The 19,915-nt window shown below is 37.8% G+C and overlaps 1 protein-coding gene across 2 annotated transcripts in view; it reads left to right on the top strand.

Annotated features, from left to right (window-relative positions):
* TRPM7 (transient receptor potential cation channel subfamily M member 7) overlaps positions 1 to 19,915 on the top strand; it is a 120,822-nt gene that overhangs the window by 58,658 nt on the left and 42,249 nt on the right. For both annotated transcript variants that reach the window (XM_025390406.1, XM_025390407.1), the window contains exons 13-21: positions 4,335 to 4,388; positions 9,755 to 9,895; positions 10,172 to 10,306; positions 11,180 to 11,460; positions 12,984 to 13,212; positions 14,328 to 14,483; positions 14,561 to 14,704; positions 16,934 to 17,062; positions 19,227 to 19,505. In XM_025390406.1, the coding sequence (XP_025246191.1) occupies positions 4,335 to 4,388; positions 9,755 to 9,895; positions 10,172 to 10,306; positions 11,180 to 11,460; positions 12,984 to 13,212; positions 14,328 to 14,483; positions 14,561 to 14,704; positions 16,934 to 17,062; positions 19,227 to 19,505 (1,548 nt within the window). The remainder of the gene's footprint in view (positions 1 to 4,334; positions 4,389 to 9,754; positions 9,896 to 10,171; positions 10,307 to 11,179; positions 11,461 to 12,983; positions 13,213 to 14,327; positions 14,484 to 14,560; positions 14,705 to 16,933; positions 17,063 to 19,226; positions 19,506 to 19,915) is intronic.

The raw sequence follows: 19,915 nt of genomic DNA, 5'->3' as shown, positions 1-19,915 counted from the left end.
AGTCTCGCTCTGTCGCCCAGGCTGGAGTGCAGTGGCGCGATCTCGGCTCACTGCAAGCTCCGCCTCCCGGGTTCCCGCCATTCTCCTGCCTCAGCCTCCCGGGTAGCTGGGACTACAGGCGCTCGCCACTTCGCCCGGCTAGTTTTTTGTATTTTTTTTTTAGTAGAGACGCAGTTTCACTGTGTTAGCCAGGATGGTCTCGATCTCCTGACCTCGTGATCCGCCCGTCTCGGCCTCCCAAAGTGCTGGGATTACAGGCTTGAGCCACCGCGCCTGGCCAATACAAACTTTTTTTAAAAAGCATTTGCTGGCCGGGCGCGGTGGCTCAAGCTTGTAATCCCAGCACTTTGGGAGGCCGAGACGGGCGGATCACGAGGTCAGGAGATCGAGACCATCCTGGCTAACACGGTGAAACCCCGTCTCTACTAAAAAATACAAAAAACTAGCCAGGCGAGGTGGCGGGCTCCTGTAGTCCCAGCTACTCCGGAGGCTGAGGCAGGAGAATGGCGTAAACCCGGGAGGCGGAGCTTGCAGTGAGCTGAGATCCGGCCACAGCACTCCAGCCTGGGCGACAGAGCCAGACTCCGTCTCAAAAAAAAAAAAAAAAAAAGCATTTGCTGTTTTCACAGTGCTGGTCTGTTTTGCTTCCAATAACCCGTTTATTGAAATGTTGTTCATTGCTTAGAACTTAGCTCAAATGCATGCCACTGGTTCCATGAAGCTTGATGGCATAGTTAAGTACAATTATTAGGTCTTTCCCTTTGGATTGTAAATTTCTTTAAAGTAGGTATTATATCTTATTTTCTCCCATTTTTTTCTTTTTTTGAGACAGAATCTCACTCTGTTGCCCAGGCTGGAGTGCAGTGGCACGATCTGGGCTCACTGCAACCTCTGGCTCCCGGGTTCAAGCAATTTTCCTGCCTCAGCTTCCTGAGTAGCTGAGATTACAGGTGTGCGCCACCATGCCCAGCTAATTTTTGTATTTTTAGTGGAAATGGGGTTTTACCATGTTGACCAGGCTGGTCTTGAACTCCCAACTTCAGGTGATCCGCCTGCCTCAGCCTCCCAAAGTTCTGGGATTACAGGCATGAGCCACCAGGCCCAGCCTCCATTATTTTCTTTTAATAGTGCATAGCACATTTGCATTGAACTTTGTTGACATTTTACTGTCTCTAGTGGATAGATGTAAAAATTAAAAGGATTATTCATTGTGCTGTAGTAAGGTTTATCCCTGAAATATAAAGCAGTGTAAAATAATAAAAATAAACATTGATCCCATTAGCAAGGCAAGTAATTTTTAAATTATGTAACTCAAAGGTCTTAAGAAAATACTGTAGTTACTTTTAGCATCAATTATTGATGAAGTTTTAAAACATTTAAGGGCTTGCAACATGATAAAGTAGTGGTTCTCAAACTTTTTAATTTCAGGGTTCCTTTACATTAAAATTATCAAGAACTTCAGAGAGCTTTTCTAAAGAGGTTTTGTTTATGTGTGTTGGTATTTTAGAATGTAAAAATGCGAGTTTTAAAAAATATTTGTTTTTATTAAAGTAGCAATTATGTTTACTTAAAATTTCTAAACTTATCCCATGTTAACATAAATATTTGTTATTTGTATTTCTTTTTTCTTAAATTAGCACCTTCTGCCTGATACGTTTTTATTTTTATTTATTTTTTTGAGACGGAGTTTTGCTCTCGTCATCCAGGCTGGAGTGCAATGGCACAATCTCAGCTCACTGCAACCTCCACGTCCCAGATTCAAGTGATTCTCCTGCCTCAGCCTCCTGAGTAGCTAGGATTAGAGATGCCCACCACCACACCCGGCTAATTTTTGTATTTTTAGTAGTGATGAGGTTTCATCATGTTGGCCAGGCTGGTCTTGAACTCCTGATCTAAGGTGATCCACCCGCCTCGACCTGCCAAAGTGGTGGGATTACAGGCATGAGCCACCGCGCCCAGCCTGCTGTGTTTTTATTTTTAAAGAAAACAGAAAAATTGCTGAGGAGAGGAAAACATTTTTGCAAATGTCTTTAAAGTCTAGCCTTATAAAAGCAGCTGGATTCTCATATTTGCTTCTGAATTTAATCTCACAATATCACACATCAGAAAGCTTCTGGAAAACTTCACCAAACACGGAGAGAATAAGAATGAAACAATACAAATACAATTTTAATATGATTAGGAAAAAAGTCTTGATCTCATGGAACTCCCAAAGGAATCATGGGGGCCTCAGGTGTCCCCAGGTCACACTTTGAGAATTACTATGTTAAAGTACATTTATTATTTACTAACAGTTTATTTTTAATGGATAAACATTTAATAGAGTAGGATAAAATAGAATTTAAAAAATTCTAAGTGCCTTTGCATATGATTATATACCATTGGAGAAAAATGCAATGAAATTCCCCAATACTCCCAAAATATGAGATGCTTCTTACTAACTTAGAAGAAACTCTTATTTTAAAAAGTTAACCTGTGGGGGAGAATTGGCAGAGATAACTTAGCCCCTGAGTGGATAGACTAAATAAATATTGTTGTTGTTTTTTTTTAAATTTTTTATTTTTGGGGGGATGGAGTTTCACTCTTGTCGCCCAGGCTGGAGCACAGTGGCGTGATCTCGGCTCACCACAACCTCCGGCTCACCACAACCTCCGCCTCCCGGGTTCAAGCGATTCTTCTGCCTCAGCCTCCCGAGTAGGTGGGATTACAGGCATGCGCCACCACACTGGGCTAATTTTGTGTTTTTTCAGTAGAGACGGGGTTTCTCCGTGTTGGTCAGGCTGGTCTCGAACTCCCAACCTCAGGTGATCCACCCGCCTCGGCCTCCCAAAGTGCTGAGATTACAGGCTTGAGCCACCGTGCCCGGCCCTAAATAAATCTTGTAAAAAGAAGACAGAGCAAAGTAAAGTATAATTTATATGCAATGTCAATTGTAGTCATCTTAGTTATTATATAGAATTTGAAAGCCAGGAATATAAAAGAAAATAACTTTTTCTCCAAAGAAATAATGGTAGATGGCCGGGTGCGGTGGCTCACGCCTGTAATCCCAGCACTTTGGGAGGCTGAGGCAGGAGACCATCCTGGCTAACACAGTGAAGCCCCGTCTCTACTGAAAATACAAAGAAGTTAGCAGGGCGTGGTAGCAGCGGGCACCTGTAGTCCCAGCTACTTGGGAGGCTGAGGCAGGAGAATGGCGTGAACCTAGGAGGCGGAGCTTGCAGTGAGCCGAGATTGCACCTCTGCAGTCCAGCCTGGGCGACAGAGCAAGATTCCATCTCAAAAAAGAAAAAGAAATAATGGTAGGTGCACCCAGTTAAATTTTAAAACATTTTACAAAGTAGATGTGATCAAAATAGAAGAGTAGATTGAGTTGATTACTATAATAACTTATCATATGAAATATCAATACACGGGTGGCATTAAATCCCATTTGATAATTCTTTTAAACAATAGGATTTAAAATATTTAGAAGTCTCTTGATTTGTGTCACCTGGAATTCATTGCATTAAATTTCAGACGGGTCAAATGACTACCTCAGGTCTTTTTGAGCCATTTACTTCCTTCTTGGTCGAGGAGAATAGATATTTGGCTATTTTTTCAAAATACAGACTGCCATCAAAATGAGATTACTAGAAAGGTGGAACTTGCGATTAGTCCACTCTAACATTATATATTAAGAGAAGTAAGATAATGGCAAAATTATGGCATATATAAATGTTAAATCAGGGATGTCCAATCTTTTGGCTTTCCTGAGCCACATTGGAAGAAGAATTGTCTTGGGCCATACATAAAATACACTAACGATAGCTGATGAGCTTAAAAAAAAAAAATTGGAAAAAAACTCAATGTTTTAGGAAAATTTACAAATTTGTGCTGGGCCGCATTCAAAGCCTTCTTGGGCTGTATGCAGCCCGTGGGCTACAGGTTGGACAAGCTTGTGTTAAAAGACTTATTACTCAAAATATTAAAGTCTCAATATGACTTTATTAGTGATGGAACAGAGGAACAGACATTTTAACAAGAAGAAAGGTATTGTACGGCGCCATTATCAATGAAATAAATGTAAATTTAAATTTAAGGTACAGTTGTAAAGTTGCAGTGTTGACATGACTTTTATGAAACAAAAAAGAATGTATCATTTTAGTGATACTCTAAGATTATTTGTTTTTTGGCAGTAAACATGACAATTCTTTGTTGTTCTACTTTATGAATAGAACTTAAGGAAATAACTCCAAAACAGTGTAATTTATATAAGGAGGTTCTCAAAAATCCTGTAAACTTTAAATTATTTTAGAAGAAAAATAATAGTTTGCTGTAACTTTTTCTCCCTAAAGAAACAAGGTCCAACTAATCCAATGCTGTTTCATCTTGTTCGAGACGTCAAACAGGTAAAAGATTATTTTTGCTTTTGAAAAATGTTATTTTAAAAAATCATTTATATTTCATCTTTTTTTTTTTTAAAGCATTTAAATACATTTTGGAAATACCAATAAAATTAGTTTACAGAACAAGATAAAATATGGCTGAATTTGTGGTAAGAGAGGAGTAAAGAGCATAATGTATCAGAAAACAAGAAAAAAAGAGAATTTATGAAATTAAGACCACTGCCAGGCATGGGAGGCTCAAACCTGTAATCCCAGCATTTCGGCAGGTTGAGACTGGTGGATTGCTTGAGCCCAGGAGTTCGAGACCAGCCTGGGCAGCATGCTGAAATCACATCTCTACAAAAAGTTAAAAAAATTACCTGGGCATGGTGGTGCACACCTGTAGTACCAGCTACTCGGGAGGCTGAGGTGGGAGGATCGCTTGAGGCCAGGAGGTGGAGGCTGCCACGAGCCATGATCTTGCCATTGCATTCCAGCCTGGGAACAGAGTGAGACTCTGTCTTAAAAAAAAAAAAAAAAAAAAAAAGCTATTGAGCTTCTGGTCATCCAAGATACAATATGATGTATAAAGCTCATTGGTTCATAAAAGAAAGACTGTTGATAGAATGTATCTTTTTTCCTCTATCTTCAGCAGAAATTTGTTCCTTAGAAAATTGTCCGAATGTAAAGGATACTGAATAAGGAAATTGAGGACAGGGTCATGATCTTAATGGCAGACTTTGCCAGTAAAAATGCTGAAAAGCTCTCTCCCCTTAAAAAAAATTGCCAGTAGAAATACTGAAAAGCTCTCTCCCCTTAAAAAAAAAAAATGTAGTGTTTCTACTCAACCATACAAAAGAATGAAATCATGTCCTTTGTGGCAATGTGAATGGAACTAGAGGTTCATTATCCTAAGTGAAATAACTTAGTCAAATACCACGTTTTCACTTATAAGTTGGAGCTAAACAATGGGTACCTGTGGACATAGAGTGGAATGATAGACACTGGAGACTTAACAAAAGGTGGGAGGTTGGGTTGGGGGGTGAGGGTTGAACAATTTACCTGTGGGTACACTATTCACCATTCAGGTAATAGGTACACTGAAAGCCTAGTCTTCACCACTACATAACACATGCATGTAAGAAATCTATACTTGTAACCCTAAATATATATAAATCGCTTTAACATTTTTAAAAGTAAAACAAAATCTAGTATTGGTAGTGATGAATGTATAACACTCTCATGATCTCAGGCTATTCTGTGGCCACTAAATTGATGTACTCTTATTCCTCTTCTCTCCTATCAGGATTGTTTGTGAACTAAAAGTTTTAAACATTTATCACCACTTTTATAGCCATTTATATTGGTGTTCAATACAGTTTTGTTTTCCTTGATAAAATAGTCTTTATATTTATTTGGTTAAAATATCTTCTAAGTTTCTAAACTTAAATTTTGTTTAGAATTATTTATTTCAGCTTTTACTTGCTACTTAATATGAGTGCATTATTAAACACATCGAAGGCCAGGCCTGGTGGCTCATACCCGTAATACCAGCACTTTGGTAGTCTGAGGTGGGAGGATCGCCAGAGAGAAAGTGTTCGAGACCAGCCTGGGCAACAAAGCGAGACCTTGTCTCTACAAAAAAATTAAAAATTAGCCTGGCATGTTGTCACCTGCCTGTAGTCCCAAATGATTGGTGGGGGTGTGGGGGGGCACTGAGGGAGGATCACTTGAGCCCGCAGTGAGCTGTCATTGAGCCACTGTACTCCAGTCTGGGTACACATCAAGGCCCTGTCTTAAGAAAAAAGAATGACATTAGAAATGTCATTTTTAATAGCCTTGAGGATGTTTTTTAAAAATGTCATTTTCGGCCGGGCGCGGTGGCTCAAGCCTGTAATCCCAGCACTTTGGGAGGCCGAGGCGGGTGGATCATGAGGTCAGGAGATCGAGACCATCCTGGCTAACATGGTGAAACCCCGTCTCTACTAAAAATACAAAAAACTAGCCGGGCGTGGTGGCGGGCGCCTGTAGTCCCAGCTACTCGGAGGCTGAGGCGGGAGAATGGCGTGAACCCGGGAGGTGGAGCTTGCAGTGAGCCGAGATCGCGCCACTGCACTCCAGCCTGGGCGACAGAGCGAGACTCCGTCTCAAAAAAAAAAAAAAAAAAAAATGTCATTTTCTGTTTTCATTTTCATTATTTTGTAACTGATTTAATACTAAACTATCCCATAGGAAGAACCGAGACATTTTATATTAAAAAAATTTTTTTTTGGAAATGAAGTTTTGCCCTTTCTTGCCCAGGCTGGAGTACGGTGGCGCGATCTCGGCTCACTGCAACCTCCGTCTCCCGGGTTCAAGTGATTCTTCTGCCTCAGCCTCCTGAGTAGCTAGGATTGCAGGTGTCTGCCACCACGCCTGGCTGATTTTGTTTTTTTTTGAGATGGAGTCTTGGTCTGTTGCCCAGGTTGGAGTGCAATGGCACGATCTTGGTTCACTGCACCCACTGCCTCTCAGGTTCAAGCAGTTCTCCTATCAGCCTCCCAAGTAGCTGGCACTACAGGTGTGTGCCACCACACCCGGCTTATTTATTTATTTATTATTGTTACTATTTTTTTTGTAGAGATGGGGTTTCATCATGTTGGCCAGGCTGGTCTCGAACCCCTGACCTCAGGTGATCCACCCACCTCGGCCTCCCAAACTGCTGGGATTACAGGTGTGAGCCATTACGCCCAGCCCACGTGTGCTTTTCTTTATAGCTTTATTGAAATGTATTTCACAAATTACAAAATTCGTTCATTTAAAGTGTATATTGGCCAGGCGTGGTGGCTTGAGGTCAGGAGTTCAAGAACAGCCTAGCCAAAATAGTGAAACCTTGTCTCTACTAAAAATACAAAAATTAGCCAGGCGTGGTGGCGTGTGCCTGTAGTCCCAGCTACTCAGGAGGCTGAGGCAGAAGAATTGCTTGAACCTAGGAAGCGGAGGTTGCTGCAAGCTGAGATTGTGCCATTGCACTCCAGCCTGGACAACACAGCAAGATCCTTTGTCTCAAAAAAAAAAAAAAAGCATACTTTTTTGACTTTATTCACAGAGTTGTGCAGCCATTGCCACAGTCTAACTTTAGAGCATTTATAATACTTCGAAAAGTTACCCTGTACCCTTTAGCGGTCACTCCTCATTTCTTCTCCTTCTCTACTCCCCACTTCCGTTTCCCTCCTAGGATAACTATTAATCTAATGATTTGCCTATTCTGGTCATTTCACATCAGTTTGATTTGGTCTTTTTAAATAATTAAAATTTCCTCTCCTTCCCCTAGAAATCTTAAGTAATGGGGGAGACCTTAAGACCATATTTCTAAGAATTATGGTAGTTAAAATTTTGGAAACAAATCTGAGAATTTGTATACATTGTTGTTACATTGGTGGCTATGATAATAAGCCCTATTTTTTGATTTCTGTAAGTGATAAATCCTGAAGTAAAGGCAGTAATTGAATATTTTGATTCACGTTGGTAAAGAGTTTTATGGCTTAGTATAGTTTGAGAACTTGATCGTCATGACATTTGATAGATAATTCACATTATTTTACCTAATTTAAATATTTCTTATTCAAGTGGGTTCATATAATGGCATTTGTCATTTTTAATAAATAATATTGACAAGTATCATAGGTGACATTCTCAATCAGCATATTTTGAGGCTGCTTGAGTTAAAACCAAAAATCATGTATTCAAGATGGAAATATGTATTTTGATTTATTTTCAAATTAGAGATTTAAAGGATATAGCTATCTAGAAATTAGAAATTTCACAGATGAAAACAAGATTTTATTTATTTATTTATTTATTTATTTATTTTTGAGACGGAGTTTCGCCTTTGTTGCCCATAGTAGAGTGCAGTGATGCGATCTTGGCTCACTGCAGCCTTCGCATCCTGGGTTTAAGCAATTCTTCTGCTTCAGCCTCCTGAGTAGCTGGGATTACATGTGCCCTGCACCACACCTAGCTAATTTTTGTATTTTTAGTAGAGATGGGGATTCACCATGTTGGCCAGGATGATCTCAAACTCCTGACCTCAGGTGATCCACCCCCTCAGCCTCCCAAAGTGCTAGGATTACAGGCGTGAGCCACCGTGCCCAGTGAAACCAAGATAGTAAAAATACAGACATTAAAAAAAAAAAAAAAAAAGTTCATGACATTATAATCAGGGAAATAAAAAAATGGTAATGGTAGGAGGGCAGAATTAGTTAATAAATACAAATTATCTGATGATTAAATCCCTTTAAGATTATTTAATGAAATTAACCAGTTTTTAAATTTTTAAACAGGCCATCTTTCCAAACTCACAAATGGTGTATGTTCCAAAAGTGCATTTGTAAATTGCCATGGGAAAATGAAGTCTTAGCCTTAAACAATGTTGCAAGTGATAGTTAATTCCTAGACAACACTATAAAAACCTATAATATCGCCAGTATAATTTTGGTTAAAAAATATTTACGTGTATTTCTGGGCCAGTCTGGAAACATAACACAGCATTAGTTTTGCAGAAAAATGCAATTTTTTATATATATCACAATGAAAATGGAATAGTTGGCCAATTAGCATTTCCATTGTCTCTTTTTTTTTTTTTTTTTTTTTGAGACAGAGTCTTGCTCTTGTATTTTTCGTAGAGACCGGGTCTCTCCATGTTGGCCAGGCTGGTCTGGAACTCCCGACCTCAGGTGATCCGCCTGCCTCAGCCTCCCAAAGTGCTGGGATTATAGGCCTGAGCCACTGCACCCAGCCTCCATCTTATGTGTGAAGTATTGGGGCAATAGAGAGATGAAATTGTTATCTTCCTGCTTTAGGTCATACTCCTGTCTCAAGGCACACCTTTGAGACCTCAGAACTTCAGAATCCCGTATTTTTACAGAACAAATAGAGAAACAAACATCTCCTTCTGTAAAGATAGCTGCTGGCAACCCTTGCTGCTGCTGCTTTTTTTGTTGTTTGTTTGAGACCAAGTCTTGCTCTGTCTCCCAGGCTGGAGTGCAGTGGCACAATATTGGCTAACTGCAACTTCCGCCTCCCGAGTTCAAGCGATTCTCCTGCCTCAGCCTCCTGAGTAGCTGGAACTGCAGACACGTGCTAGCTTGCCTGGCCAATGTTTTTGTAGTTTTAGTAGAGACGGGTTTTCATCATGTTGGTCAGGCTGATCTCGAACTCCTGACCTCAGGTGATTCACCCACCTTGGCCTCCCAGAGTGTTGGGATTACAGGCGTGAGCCACTGCACCTGGCCCTTGCTGCTTATACAAAGTAAACATTTGTCATTTTGGAGAGTAGGCCTGTTCCTAGGCAGGGCATGGCAATATTGAGAAATGCTATCTGATCTATATAAAACATGTTTTGTTTCTAGGGAAATCTTCCTCCAGGATATAAGATCACTCTAATTGATATAGGACTTGTTATTGAATATCTCATGGGAGGAACCTACAGATGCACCTATACTAGGAAACGTTTTCGATTAATATATAATAGTCTTGGTGGAAATAATCGGGTATGTAAAATTTGGGGGGAAATCCATATATGTGCTTTAACATTAAATGCACTTTAAATGTTAAGAATTAACATTAGAATGGAGAAAGTAACACTGTTATAAAATTGAAGATTTTCAACTAAGAGTAATTAGAAATATTTTGTCATGAAAATCCTAAACCAGTCATATTTTGTTTATACACAAACACATTTGCACACGTATATAAATTGATTCTTGAATTTTTATAACATGTCAGCATGTTTAAATCTGTAAAAGCTAATAAGAGCTCATTTTCAGAGGTCTGGCCGAAATACCTCCAGCAGCACTCCTCAGTTGCGAAAGAGTCATGAATCTTTTGGCAATAGGGCAGATAAAAAGGAAAAAATGAGGCATAACCATTTCATTAAGACAGCACAGCCCTACCGACCAAAGGTAAATTTATTTAAATATTATTCTTTCTGAGTTTTTATTTTCTTCTTTCTAAATTACTTAGTATTATTAAACAAAAAAACCTAATTGGATTTAGTAAGAATTACCTTTCATTTTTGGGTATGTCTTAGAATTGTCATTTTCTCATACACAGAGATATTAATTATAAGTTAATGATTCTGTTACTTTTTTTTTTTTTTTTGAGATGGAGTGTTGCTCTGTCACCAGGCTGGAGTGCCTTGGTTCAATCTTGGCTCACTGCAACCCCCGCCTCCCGAGTTCAAGTGATTCTCCTGCCTCAGCCTCCCAAGTAGCTGGCACTACAGGCACCCGCCACCACACCGGCTAATTTTTTGTATTTTTGGTAGAGATGGGGTTTCACCATGTTGGCCAGGATGGTCTCGATCTCTTGACCTTGTGATCCACCCGCCTCAGCCTCCCAAAGTGGTAGGATTACAGGCATGAGCCACTGCACCCGGCCTACATTTTCATATTTAGCTATGATGATAACCAAATTAAAATGTTTTAATAAATGGTTACCTGACTCCTTTCATTCCAGTTATACTTGATTAAGAACATGTATGACAAAAATGTTATCTAACCCTTTATTAAAATTATGTTCTATTAGAATATTAGTTGAAATATTTAGGCCCTTAAATTTTGGGAAATGTTTATTGCAAAGACATTTCTGTTAAAATAGCGTTTTCATAAAATGAATTATGAGCTATAATAAAAATCCAGTTTATAAAATTTATGCTATTATGTGCAGTTTTATGGAGCTGAATAATGTAAAGGATATTTTATTAAAATTTTCAGTGACATAAATTTCATATGGCCTTATTATAATGATCTTTATAACTTTATTTTCCCTGGAAGATTGATACAGTTGTGGAAGAAGGAAAGAAGAAAAGAACCAAAGATGAAATTGTAGACATTGATGATCCAGAAACCAAGCGCTTTCCTTATCCACTTAATGAACTTTTAATTTGGGCTTGCCTTATGAAGAGGCAGGTCATGGCCCGTTTTTTATGGCAACATGGTGAAGAATCAATGGCTAAAGCATTAGTTGCCTGTAAGATCTATCGTTCAATGGCATATGAAGCAAAGCAGAGTGACCTGGTAGATGATACTTCAGAAGAACTGAAACAGTATTCCAAGTAAGTGATATTTTATTATTTGAAAACATTTTTTTTTTTTTTTTGAGACGGAGTCTCGCTCTGTCACCCAGGCTGGAGTGCAGTGGCCGGATCTCAGCTCACTGCAAGCTCTGCCTCCCGCGTTTACGCCATTCTCCTGCCTCAGCCTCCCGAGTAGATGGGACTACAGGCACCCGCCACCTCGCCCGGCTAGTTTTTTGTATTTTTTAGTAGAGACGGGGTTTCACCGTGTTCGCCAGGATGGTCTTGATCTCCTGACCTCGTGATCCACCCATCTTGGCCTCCCAAAGTGCTGGGATTACAGGCTTGAGCCACCGCGCCCAGACTATTTGAAAACATTTTAAAAATTCAAAGTAGATATTGTTTGAGTGGCTGTTACAGTGCCACGTACTTAACGGTGATGTATTTATATGTATAATCTTACTGGTACAATTGACAGAAAATTATTGAAGTGTATATATTTTTTAATTCAGAAAGAAACTTTCTGCCTCTATGAAAAAGAGGTTATTATATTTACAACCCAAGAATTAAATATTTCAGCAAGAAAGAAGAAATGCAGCTTGGGCAACATAGGCAGACCCCATCTCTACATGAAATTTAAAAATTAGCTGAGTGTGGTGGCACTTGTCTGTGGTCCCAGCTACTCAGGAGGCTGAGGATCACTTGAGCCTGGGAGGTTGAGACTGCAGTGAGCTGTGATCATGCCACTGCACTCCAGCCTGGGTGACAGGGTAGACCCTATCTCAAAAGAAAGAAGAAATACCAGAAGTCATTTTAATTTTTGCAAATGGTAGCAATTGGATTAGAAAGTTCCATTTGAATTGGTAAGGAAAGGGCGGAAGTGAGGTTGGAGCTGTGTTATAAGAAAATAGACTGAATTCAACTGGGAGGCACTTCAGAAGCTAGAAGTACATACATAGACTAACGACATAGTTCATAAAAATTTACAATTTATTTGGGGGGGGCAGTATTGAAATATTAAACTGGAAATGTAGTTTGTAGAAGTTTTCTAATATATACTAAGACCTCCCGCTTCCCAAGTGGGGTCTTTAGAGGACAGTGACCAACTGTTACTGAAAATAACTCTTAACAGGGATCCTATGGTTACTTAGTGGAACTTCAAAATTCAGATGTTTCTCATAATTAGGTTAGTCCCTAGTCACATTGTTCTTCCTCTTTACCAGGTACCAACTGTTTTCTGTGTTTGAAATACTGCATAAACTTTTTTGAACAGAGCATTGTAACATTGTCAGTTTTGATTGACTTCGAGATTATAGTTTGATTTCTAGGACTGGGAGAAAGTGCTCTGGATTCACCTTTTCAGTCTTGTACATAATGCGACATATTTTAATATTTTGTGAATAGATGTAGATGTCTGAAAACAGTTACAGTTTTAATGCCTCATAATTCTGTAAGTGTGTGTGAGAATATTAAAAGGTAGAAAGTATTAATGTATATAAGAATAGTGGCTTGAAATTGCAGTTTGTTAATCTGAGTATATTTTGGCTTTTATCTTTTTATAGTGATTTTGGTCAGTTGGCTGTTGAATTATTAGAACAGTCCTTCAGACAAGATGAAACCATGGCTATGAAATTGCTCACTTATGAACTGAAGAACTGGAGTAATTCAACCTGCCTTAAGTTAGCAGTTTCTTCAAGACTTAGACCTTTTGTAGCCCACACCTGTACACAAATGTTGTTATCTGATATGTGGATGGGAAGGCTGAATATGAGGAAAAATTCCTGGTACAAGGTATACTTTAGAAATAATTTGATATAAAGTGTATGATAAGATAAAAAGAACAGAGGAATTAGTCAAAATGTGTAGTAAAATGCCTTGATGTGTGAGGGTAATGGTGGGGGTTATAGAGGGAGCAAGAAGGATGATTGGCATTTCATCCCAAGTGGTATAATGGGCTTCTTTTTTCCTCCTCTTCTTTACTTTTGAATCCTTTTCAGGTGTGTATAATGATTATGGCCTCTTTTTGAGCTAGAAGGGGAACAAATGGGAAATACTGGAGATTATGGCCCTGAGCAGCCTTGAAAAAAGTTACTACTTTATGAAAGGATTATTCCCAAATTCTGAAATTCAAGACCTATCTACTAATTTAATAATCTGTTACTTTTAAGTTACTTAAAGTATATTGAATGAGTATATTCATATACCCAGTTTATACTTATAGATAAGTATATACATGTGGCCCGTTTATATCTTTAAAAATTTGGGTAAAATGACATGTACTTCAGGTTTTGTCATGGTGATACATACTGCTTTTAACTTTGCTTTTTGTTCTCTTACATCTTTTTAAATAAGGTGCAGAAATGTAGGAGTCAGAAATCAGGCAGTTTTAACCATAGGCCACTGAATAACCAACAGAAACCCTGTTACGCAATTACAATTTCTTCATGCTTTGGGATTTTGCAAGTAATAAGTAAAATTTTAGAAATAAACCTTTTTGTTTATAGAGGCACAAGCTGAGTAATCATGTTATGACATGGAACACTTGCAAAGAGATTTAGGATAAAATTAAGGACATAGCACCTTTATAAGGTTTGAATTTTGTGTAAAGAAAATGTGTTTTCTGAACAAATTGTAATCTGATTTTATTTAAAGGACAAGTCTATAATAATTATTAAATCTATCCTATACCCTTATTATCATAATAATCAAATGTTTTGTTACTCTTTAAAACTTGGGCCTCTTTAAATACAACATGTAAGTAAAAAATGAATTTTTTGTTTTTTTCTCTCCACTACTGGGGCAAAATGGCTAATCATCATAAGATATTTAATATCTTTTATTTTTCTTTATTATATTCTTGAAGGTCATTAATTTTAAAATGCAAAATTATGTTTCTAAAAATTTAGGTCATACTAAGCATTTTAGTTCCACCTGCCATATTACTGCTAGAATATAAAACTAAGGCTGAAATGTCCCATATCCCACAATCTCAAGATGCTCATCAGATGACAATGGATGACAGCGAAAACAACTTTCAGAACATAACAGAAGAGATCCCCATGGTAAGCAGGAAAACATTTTAAAGTAAACATAAATTTGTTCTGAATAATTGTACAAAAAAAATTTTTTTTAATTTTAGGAAGTGTTTAAAGAAGTACGGATTTTGGATAGTAATGAAGGAAAGAATGAGATGGAGATACAAATAAAATCAAAAAAGCTTCCAATCACACGAAAGTTTTATGCCTTTTATCATGCACCAATTGTAAAATTCTGGTTTAACACGGTATGTTTTTAAATTACACGAGCATAATGTTTTTAAGAGATAGGCTGTGGGGGACCACTGGTTCAGAATCCATACTAATCTTGATATAACTTAGATCACTGAAAAGGCATTTCACATTTAAAAGAGTGATACATTTGCCTTAGTTTCATTTAAATTGTCATCTAGAGTGATAAACACTAACAAATTTCAGTTCTAATTGGAACCAAAAATATACTTAACAAATATGTGATAACCATTGGTCTTTGTAAGTTGGTAGCAAATACTAATCAACTAGTAAAATTCATGATAAAAGATGGACCAAAAGAGATTCTGATACTTTTTTTTTTGTATTATGAAAGTTTTTTTGTATTATAAAATTTTTTTGTATTATAAAATTTTTTGTATTATAATTTTATAATACATAAAAGTCTGAAATAAACCTGTTGGCAGTGTTAACTGATGATGATGAAAAGTAATCCAGATCATTTATATGGTTTTATTTATCTGTGGCTTATTTCTTTAATCGTATTAAAGTGTATGCTTGATTACCTTCCATATAATTGGCTTTTCTCTTGCTTTATGGAAAAATTGATTTGACAGCAGATAAAGAGCATATGTCCATACAAGGATGGACTCATCTGTTATTTTGGTTGAAATGTAGGTGTTTATGTGTTTTGGTTATTTTGTGTGGAGAATGAGCACTAGGAAATATTAGTTGGCTATCTTGCTGGTGCTGCTTTTCCTAGTGATGGACCAACCTGAAGGAACAGGTGATACAGTAAATGAGATTAGCCCCTACTTTTAACCAGGGACTGAGTAAATGAGTTCTTAACTCCTCTTCATCGGAAAATTCTTAATTAAGATGTTTTTAACTTTGTTGTTTGGAGATTTTTTCATTTTCATCAATAAGAATCTGTTTCTTTGGCGATTACTTTTTCACCCACATGTGACCATTAACATTTCCTTACATCTCTATGTGAAAATGTTCTTGTTCCTTCCTATTCAGAGGCTGAAATTGCAAATGTCAGTTATCTGATCTAATCTCCAAATTCTGTCTCCACTAATGAAAATAGGGCAGTTTTCTTACATTTGCATTCATGTGAATGGCTACGTTAAAATAGCCAGTATGGGTGACTACAGGAATTTCTCTTTTCTTTCTTTACTGCAGTTTACTTCCCTAGCCTGTTATAGATAATCAAATCAAGGATATGACTTACTTTAGGACTGATGGAGACAAGATAGAGATGAGAGGATTGTTACCCATAATTTTTCAAGGGTCAATAAGTGTGGGTTTTCCTCTGAAATGAAATAAATACTCACATGTTTTTAAACATAAACTTTATCACCTCTCTATAACCTGTTTTGTAAAGAGTGTCAAAGGTGGGCTGTTTCTGTACCTGGGGCAAAGCCTTTTCACATCTTTCCCACTTTTTGGGGTTCAACTTTAGTGCCTGGGAGCTAAGAAAATACCAATTGTCTATCTGTCTTGTCTTTTCTCTTTTCTTTTCTTTCTCCTTTTTTGTTTTTTTTTTTTTTTGACAGAGTCTTGCTCTGTTGCCCGGGCTGGAGTACAATGGCATGATCTCAGCTCACTGCAACCTCCACCTCCCAGGTTTAAGCAATTCTTGTGCCTCAGCCTCCCGAGTAGCTAGGATTGCAGGCATGCACCACGATGTCTGGCTGATTTTTTTTTTTCTTCAGTAGAGACGGGGTTTCACCTCTTGGCCAGGCAAGTCTCAAACCCCTAACCTTAGGTGATCCACCTGCCTTGGCTTCCCAAAGTTCTGGGATTATATGCGTGAGCCACCACACCCTGCCTCAGTTGTCTTTCTTAGGAATACTGTTTGGTTGGGGGAGGAAGGAGGCAGGAAATATGTGTTCCTTGATGATTATGGTGGTGAAATTCTGCAGTAATTTGAATATATGATGATACTGTAGGTGTGAGTTAAGCAGAATTGTGTGGCATATGCTGACAACATAAACCTGATTACAAAATCCTTTCTATGGGATGTTCTAAAGGTTGACTGAGTTGTAGAACAACACGTTTATACTCTGGGGACCATTTATACTCCGGTAAATGCAATGTCTGTGCTGAAAAAGAGATATTTCTAAAACTATTTTAATAAGGGAAACCAGGGGATAATTCTCAAAGGTTCATTTAATGTCTATTTTTGTGTGTGGTTGAAAATGTTCATAATTAAAAGATTTATTTTGTAACCAGTGTTTATATAACCTTTACTTTTTCATTAGTTGGCATATTTAGGATTTCTGATGCTTTATACATTTGTGGTTCTTGTACAAATGGAACAATTACCTTCAGTTCAAGAATGGATTGTTATTGCTTATATTTTTACTTATGCCATTGAGAAAGTCCGTGAGGTATGTCTTTAATTTTTCCTACCAATAATTTACTGTATACATGGAAGATTTTCTGTTTTGTTTTGGGTATATATGTGGGTGGGTGTGTGTGTGTTTATGTGTGTGATGAGATTGTAGAAGTGTAGAACCTGTGTAATTTTACTGTTCCCAAAATAATGGCAAAAGAATGGCAAAAGAATAGAGAATTACTGAGTATGCTGTATACTTTGTTGCCATTACAAATACAATGATTTGTGTCAGAAATGTAGCCTATAAAAATGTAGCCTATATTTTGTTTATTTCCTGAACGTTCACATTTGCTCTCTGTCACTCTTCAAAAAGTATTAAATATACTTGGCTAAATGACTTTTATTTTACCTGCCTGATTTAGCCAATTAGGTAGGTAAGTTATAAATAGGTCTTTAGGCCAGGCACAGTGGCTCACACCTGTAATCCCAGCACTTTGGGAGGCTGAAGCGGGCAGATCACTCGAGGTCAGGCGTTCGAGACCAGTCTGGCCAACAGGATGAAACCCCATCTCTACTAAAAATACAAAAATTAGCTGGGCATGGTGGCAGCCACCTGTAATCCCAGCTACTTGGGAGACTGAAGCAGGAGAATCACTTGAACCCGGGAGGCAGAGGTTGCAGTGAACTGAGGTTGCACCACTGCACTCCAGCCTGGGCGAAAGAGTGAGACTCTATCTCAAAATAAAAATAAAATAAATAGGTATTTATTTTGCTTTTATATCGTACTGCCTACTAAAATGTACTATACTGCGTTGAATCATCATTTAGATTTATATCCCTGTGTCTTTCAGTTTTCAGTTTAAATTTTTAATATCCTGATTTTGAAGAAAATCTTTTTCTTAATATTTATACTTTGTTTTTGTAGTAGTAACTACATGAATATTGTTTTTTGATTTTTTGTTTTTTTGTTTTTTTTGAGATGGAGTCTCCCTCTGTCACCCAGGCTGGAGTGCAGTGGCACAATCTCAGCTCACTGCAACCTCCGCCTCCCGGGTTCAAGCGATTCTTCTGCCTCAGCCTCCCTAGTAGCTGGGATTACAGGTGCGTGCCACCAAGCCTGGCTAATTTTTGTATTTTTAGTAGAGACAGGGTTTCACCGTGTTGGTCAGTCTGATCTCGAACTCCTGACCTCATGATCCACCTGCCTTGGCCTCCCAAAGTGCTAGGATTATAGGCGTGAGCCACCGCGCCTGGCCATGAATATTGTTTTATAACATACTTGCATAAGTACCTCTGAATTATTTCATGTCTCTACCTTGCATTTAGAGAATAGAAGAAATTGCAAAAATAATTAGAAGGCATAGTACTTCTCTCTCACTTAGATATCATAAGAATTTCTTTTTTTTTTCTTTTCTTTTCCAAACACCAACTGGAACCAGAAGGAATTTCTTATTAAATAGCTTATTTTGCATTTTAAATTCCTCTGAGTGTTATGGTCCATATGTTTATTAAATCTGTTGTTCTATCAGCATGTTTAAAGAAATTGATTTGTTAAATGATAAAAGCAAATTGCAAAGCATTTTAAAATATATATATTCATAAAATAGTTCTGCAGGTGTTCATGAGACAGTAATAGTAGTGATTGCCTCTAGTGGGAAGAGTAATTAATTAGCTAAGGGAGAAGAGGGAAACAGATACTTTGCAGTATTTATGATACACCATGAATTTTGAAGATGTGAATGTGTTACCATTCCTCTCAAAAGATAATTCTTAAAATTCATATATTCAGGAGAAGAGGCATATATTTTAAATAAGTTAGATAAATACAGCTACTTAAACCATTGAGTTATTTACTTTCTACAAAGAAGGCAGGTTTGGCAGCTACTACCAGGATATCCAGGTGCTGCTTTAATTTGAAATAAAACAATTTTGCAGAAGTATTTTACAATCCAGGTCTAGCGAAGTGGGTTGCAATCTGCATTTTCAGCTTCTTAGTTGGATGAATCTCTTGAACCTGGGAGACGCAGGTTGCAGTGAGCCGAGATTGCGGCACTGCACTCCACCCTGGGCAACAGAGCGAGACTCTGTCTCAAAATAAATAAGTTAATAAATAAATAAAATGCTATGTGAAACTCTGTAATGTTATAATTGATTGCTCTATGTGTTTTAATAGGAATAAATTGATTAAACTTTTTTTGTTGTTGTTAAACCTTTAGATCTTTATGTCTGAAGCTGGGAAAGTAAACCAGAAGATTAAAGTATGGTTTAGTGATTACTTCAACATCAGTGATACAATTGCCATAATTTCTTTCTTCATTGGATTTGGACTAAGATTTGGAGCAAAATGGAACTTTGCAAATGCATATGATAATCATGTTTTTGTGGCTGGAAGATTAATTTACTGTCTTAACATAATATTTTGGTATGTGCGTTTGCTAGATTTTCTAGCTGTAAATCAACAGGCAGGACCTTATGTAATGATGATTGGAAAAATGGTAAGTTGAGAGATGTTTGATAATACTCATGGGTTTATTGATTTTTTTAAAAAATCACAAAAATGTTATTAACATAGTTTTATTTGAGCCAGTGAATGTCTTTTATTTTGTGTTTGTTTGCCTCATACTTCAAATCAACCATTCCTTAAGAGTTTCTCATGCTCAATCCCAATCCCCTACACCCATTTTGTGCTTTGCAAGATAATGTTAGCTATACAATCTATGGTTTATGTCTGTAGGTAACTCCTTTTTCCTGTCTTTACTGATCCAGGCCTTTTTTTTTTTTGAGACGGAGTTTCACTCTGTCGTCGCCCAGGCTGGAGTGCAGTGGCGCTATCTCGGCTCACTGCAACCTCTGCCTCCCAGGTTCAAGCGATTCTCCTGCCTCAGCCACCCGAGGAGCTGGGATT

The sequence above is a fragment of the Theropithecus gelada genome, chromosome 7a (genome assembly GCF_003255815.1).
Source record: "Theropithecus gelada isolate Dixy chromosome 7a, Tgel_1.0, whole genome shotgun sequence".
Classification (NCBI taxonomy): Eukaryota; Metazoa; Chordata; class Mammalia; order Primates; family Cercopithecidae; genus Theropithecus; species Theropithecus gelada.
The sequence above is the reverse complement of the archived record's forward strand: the minus strand, read 5'-3'. Positions and strand labels throughout refer to the sequence as shown.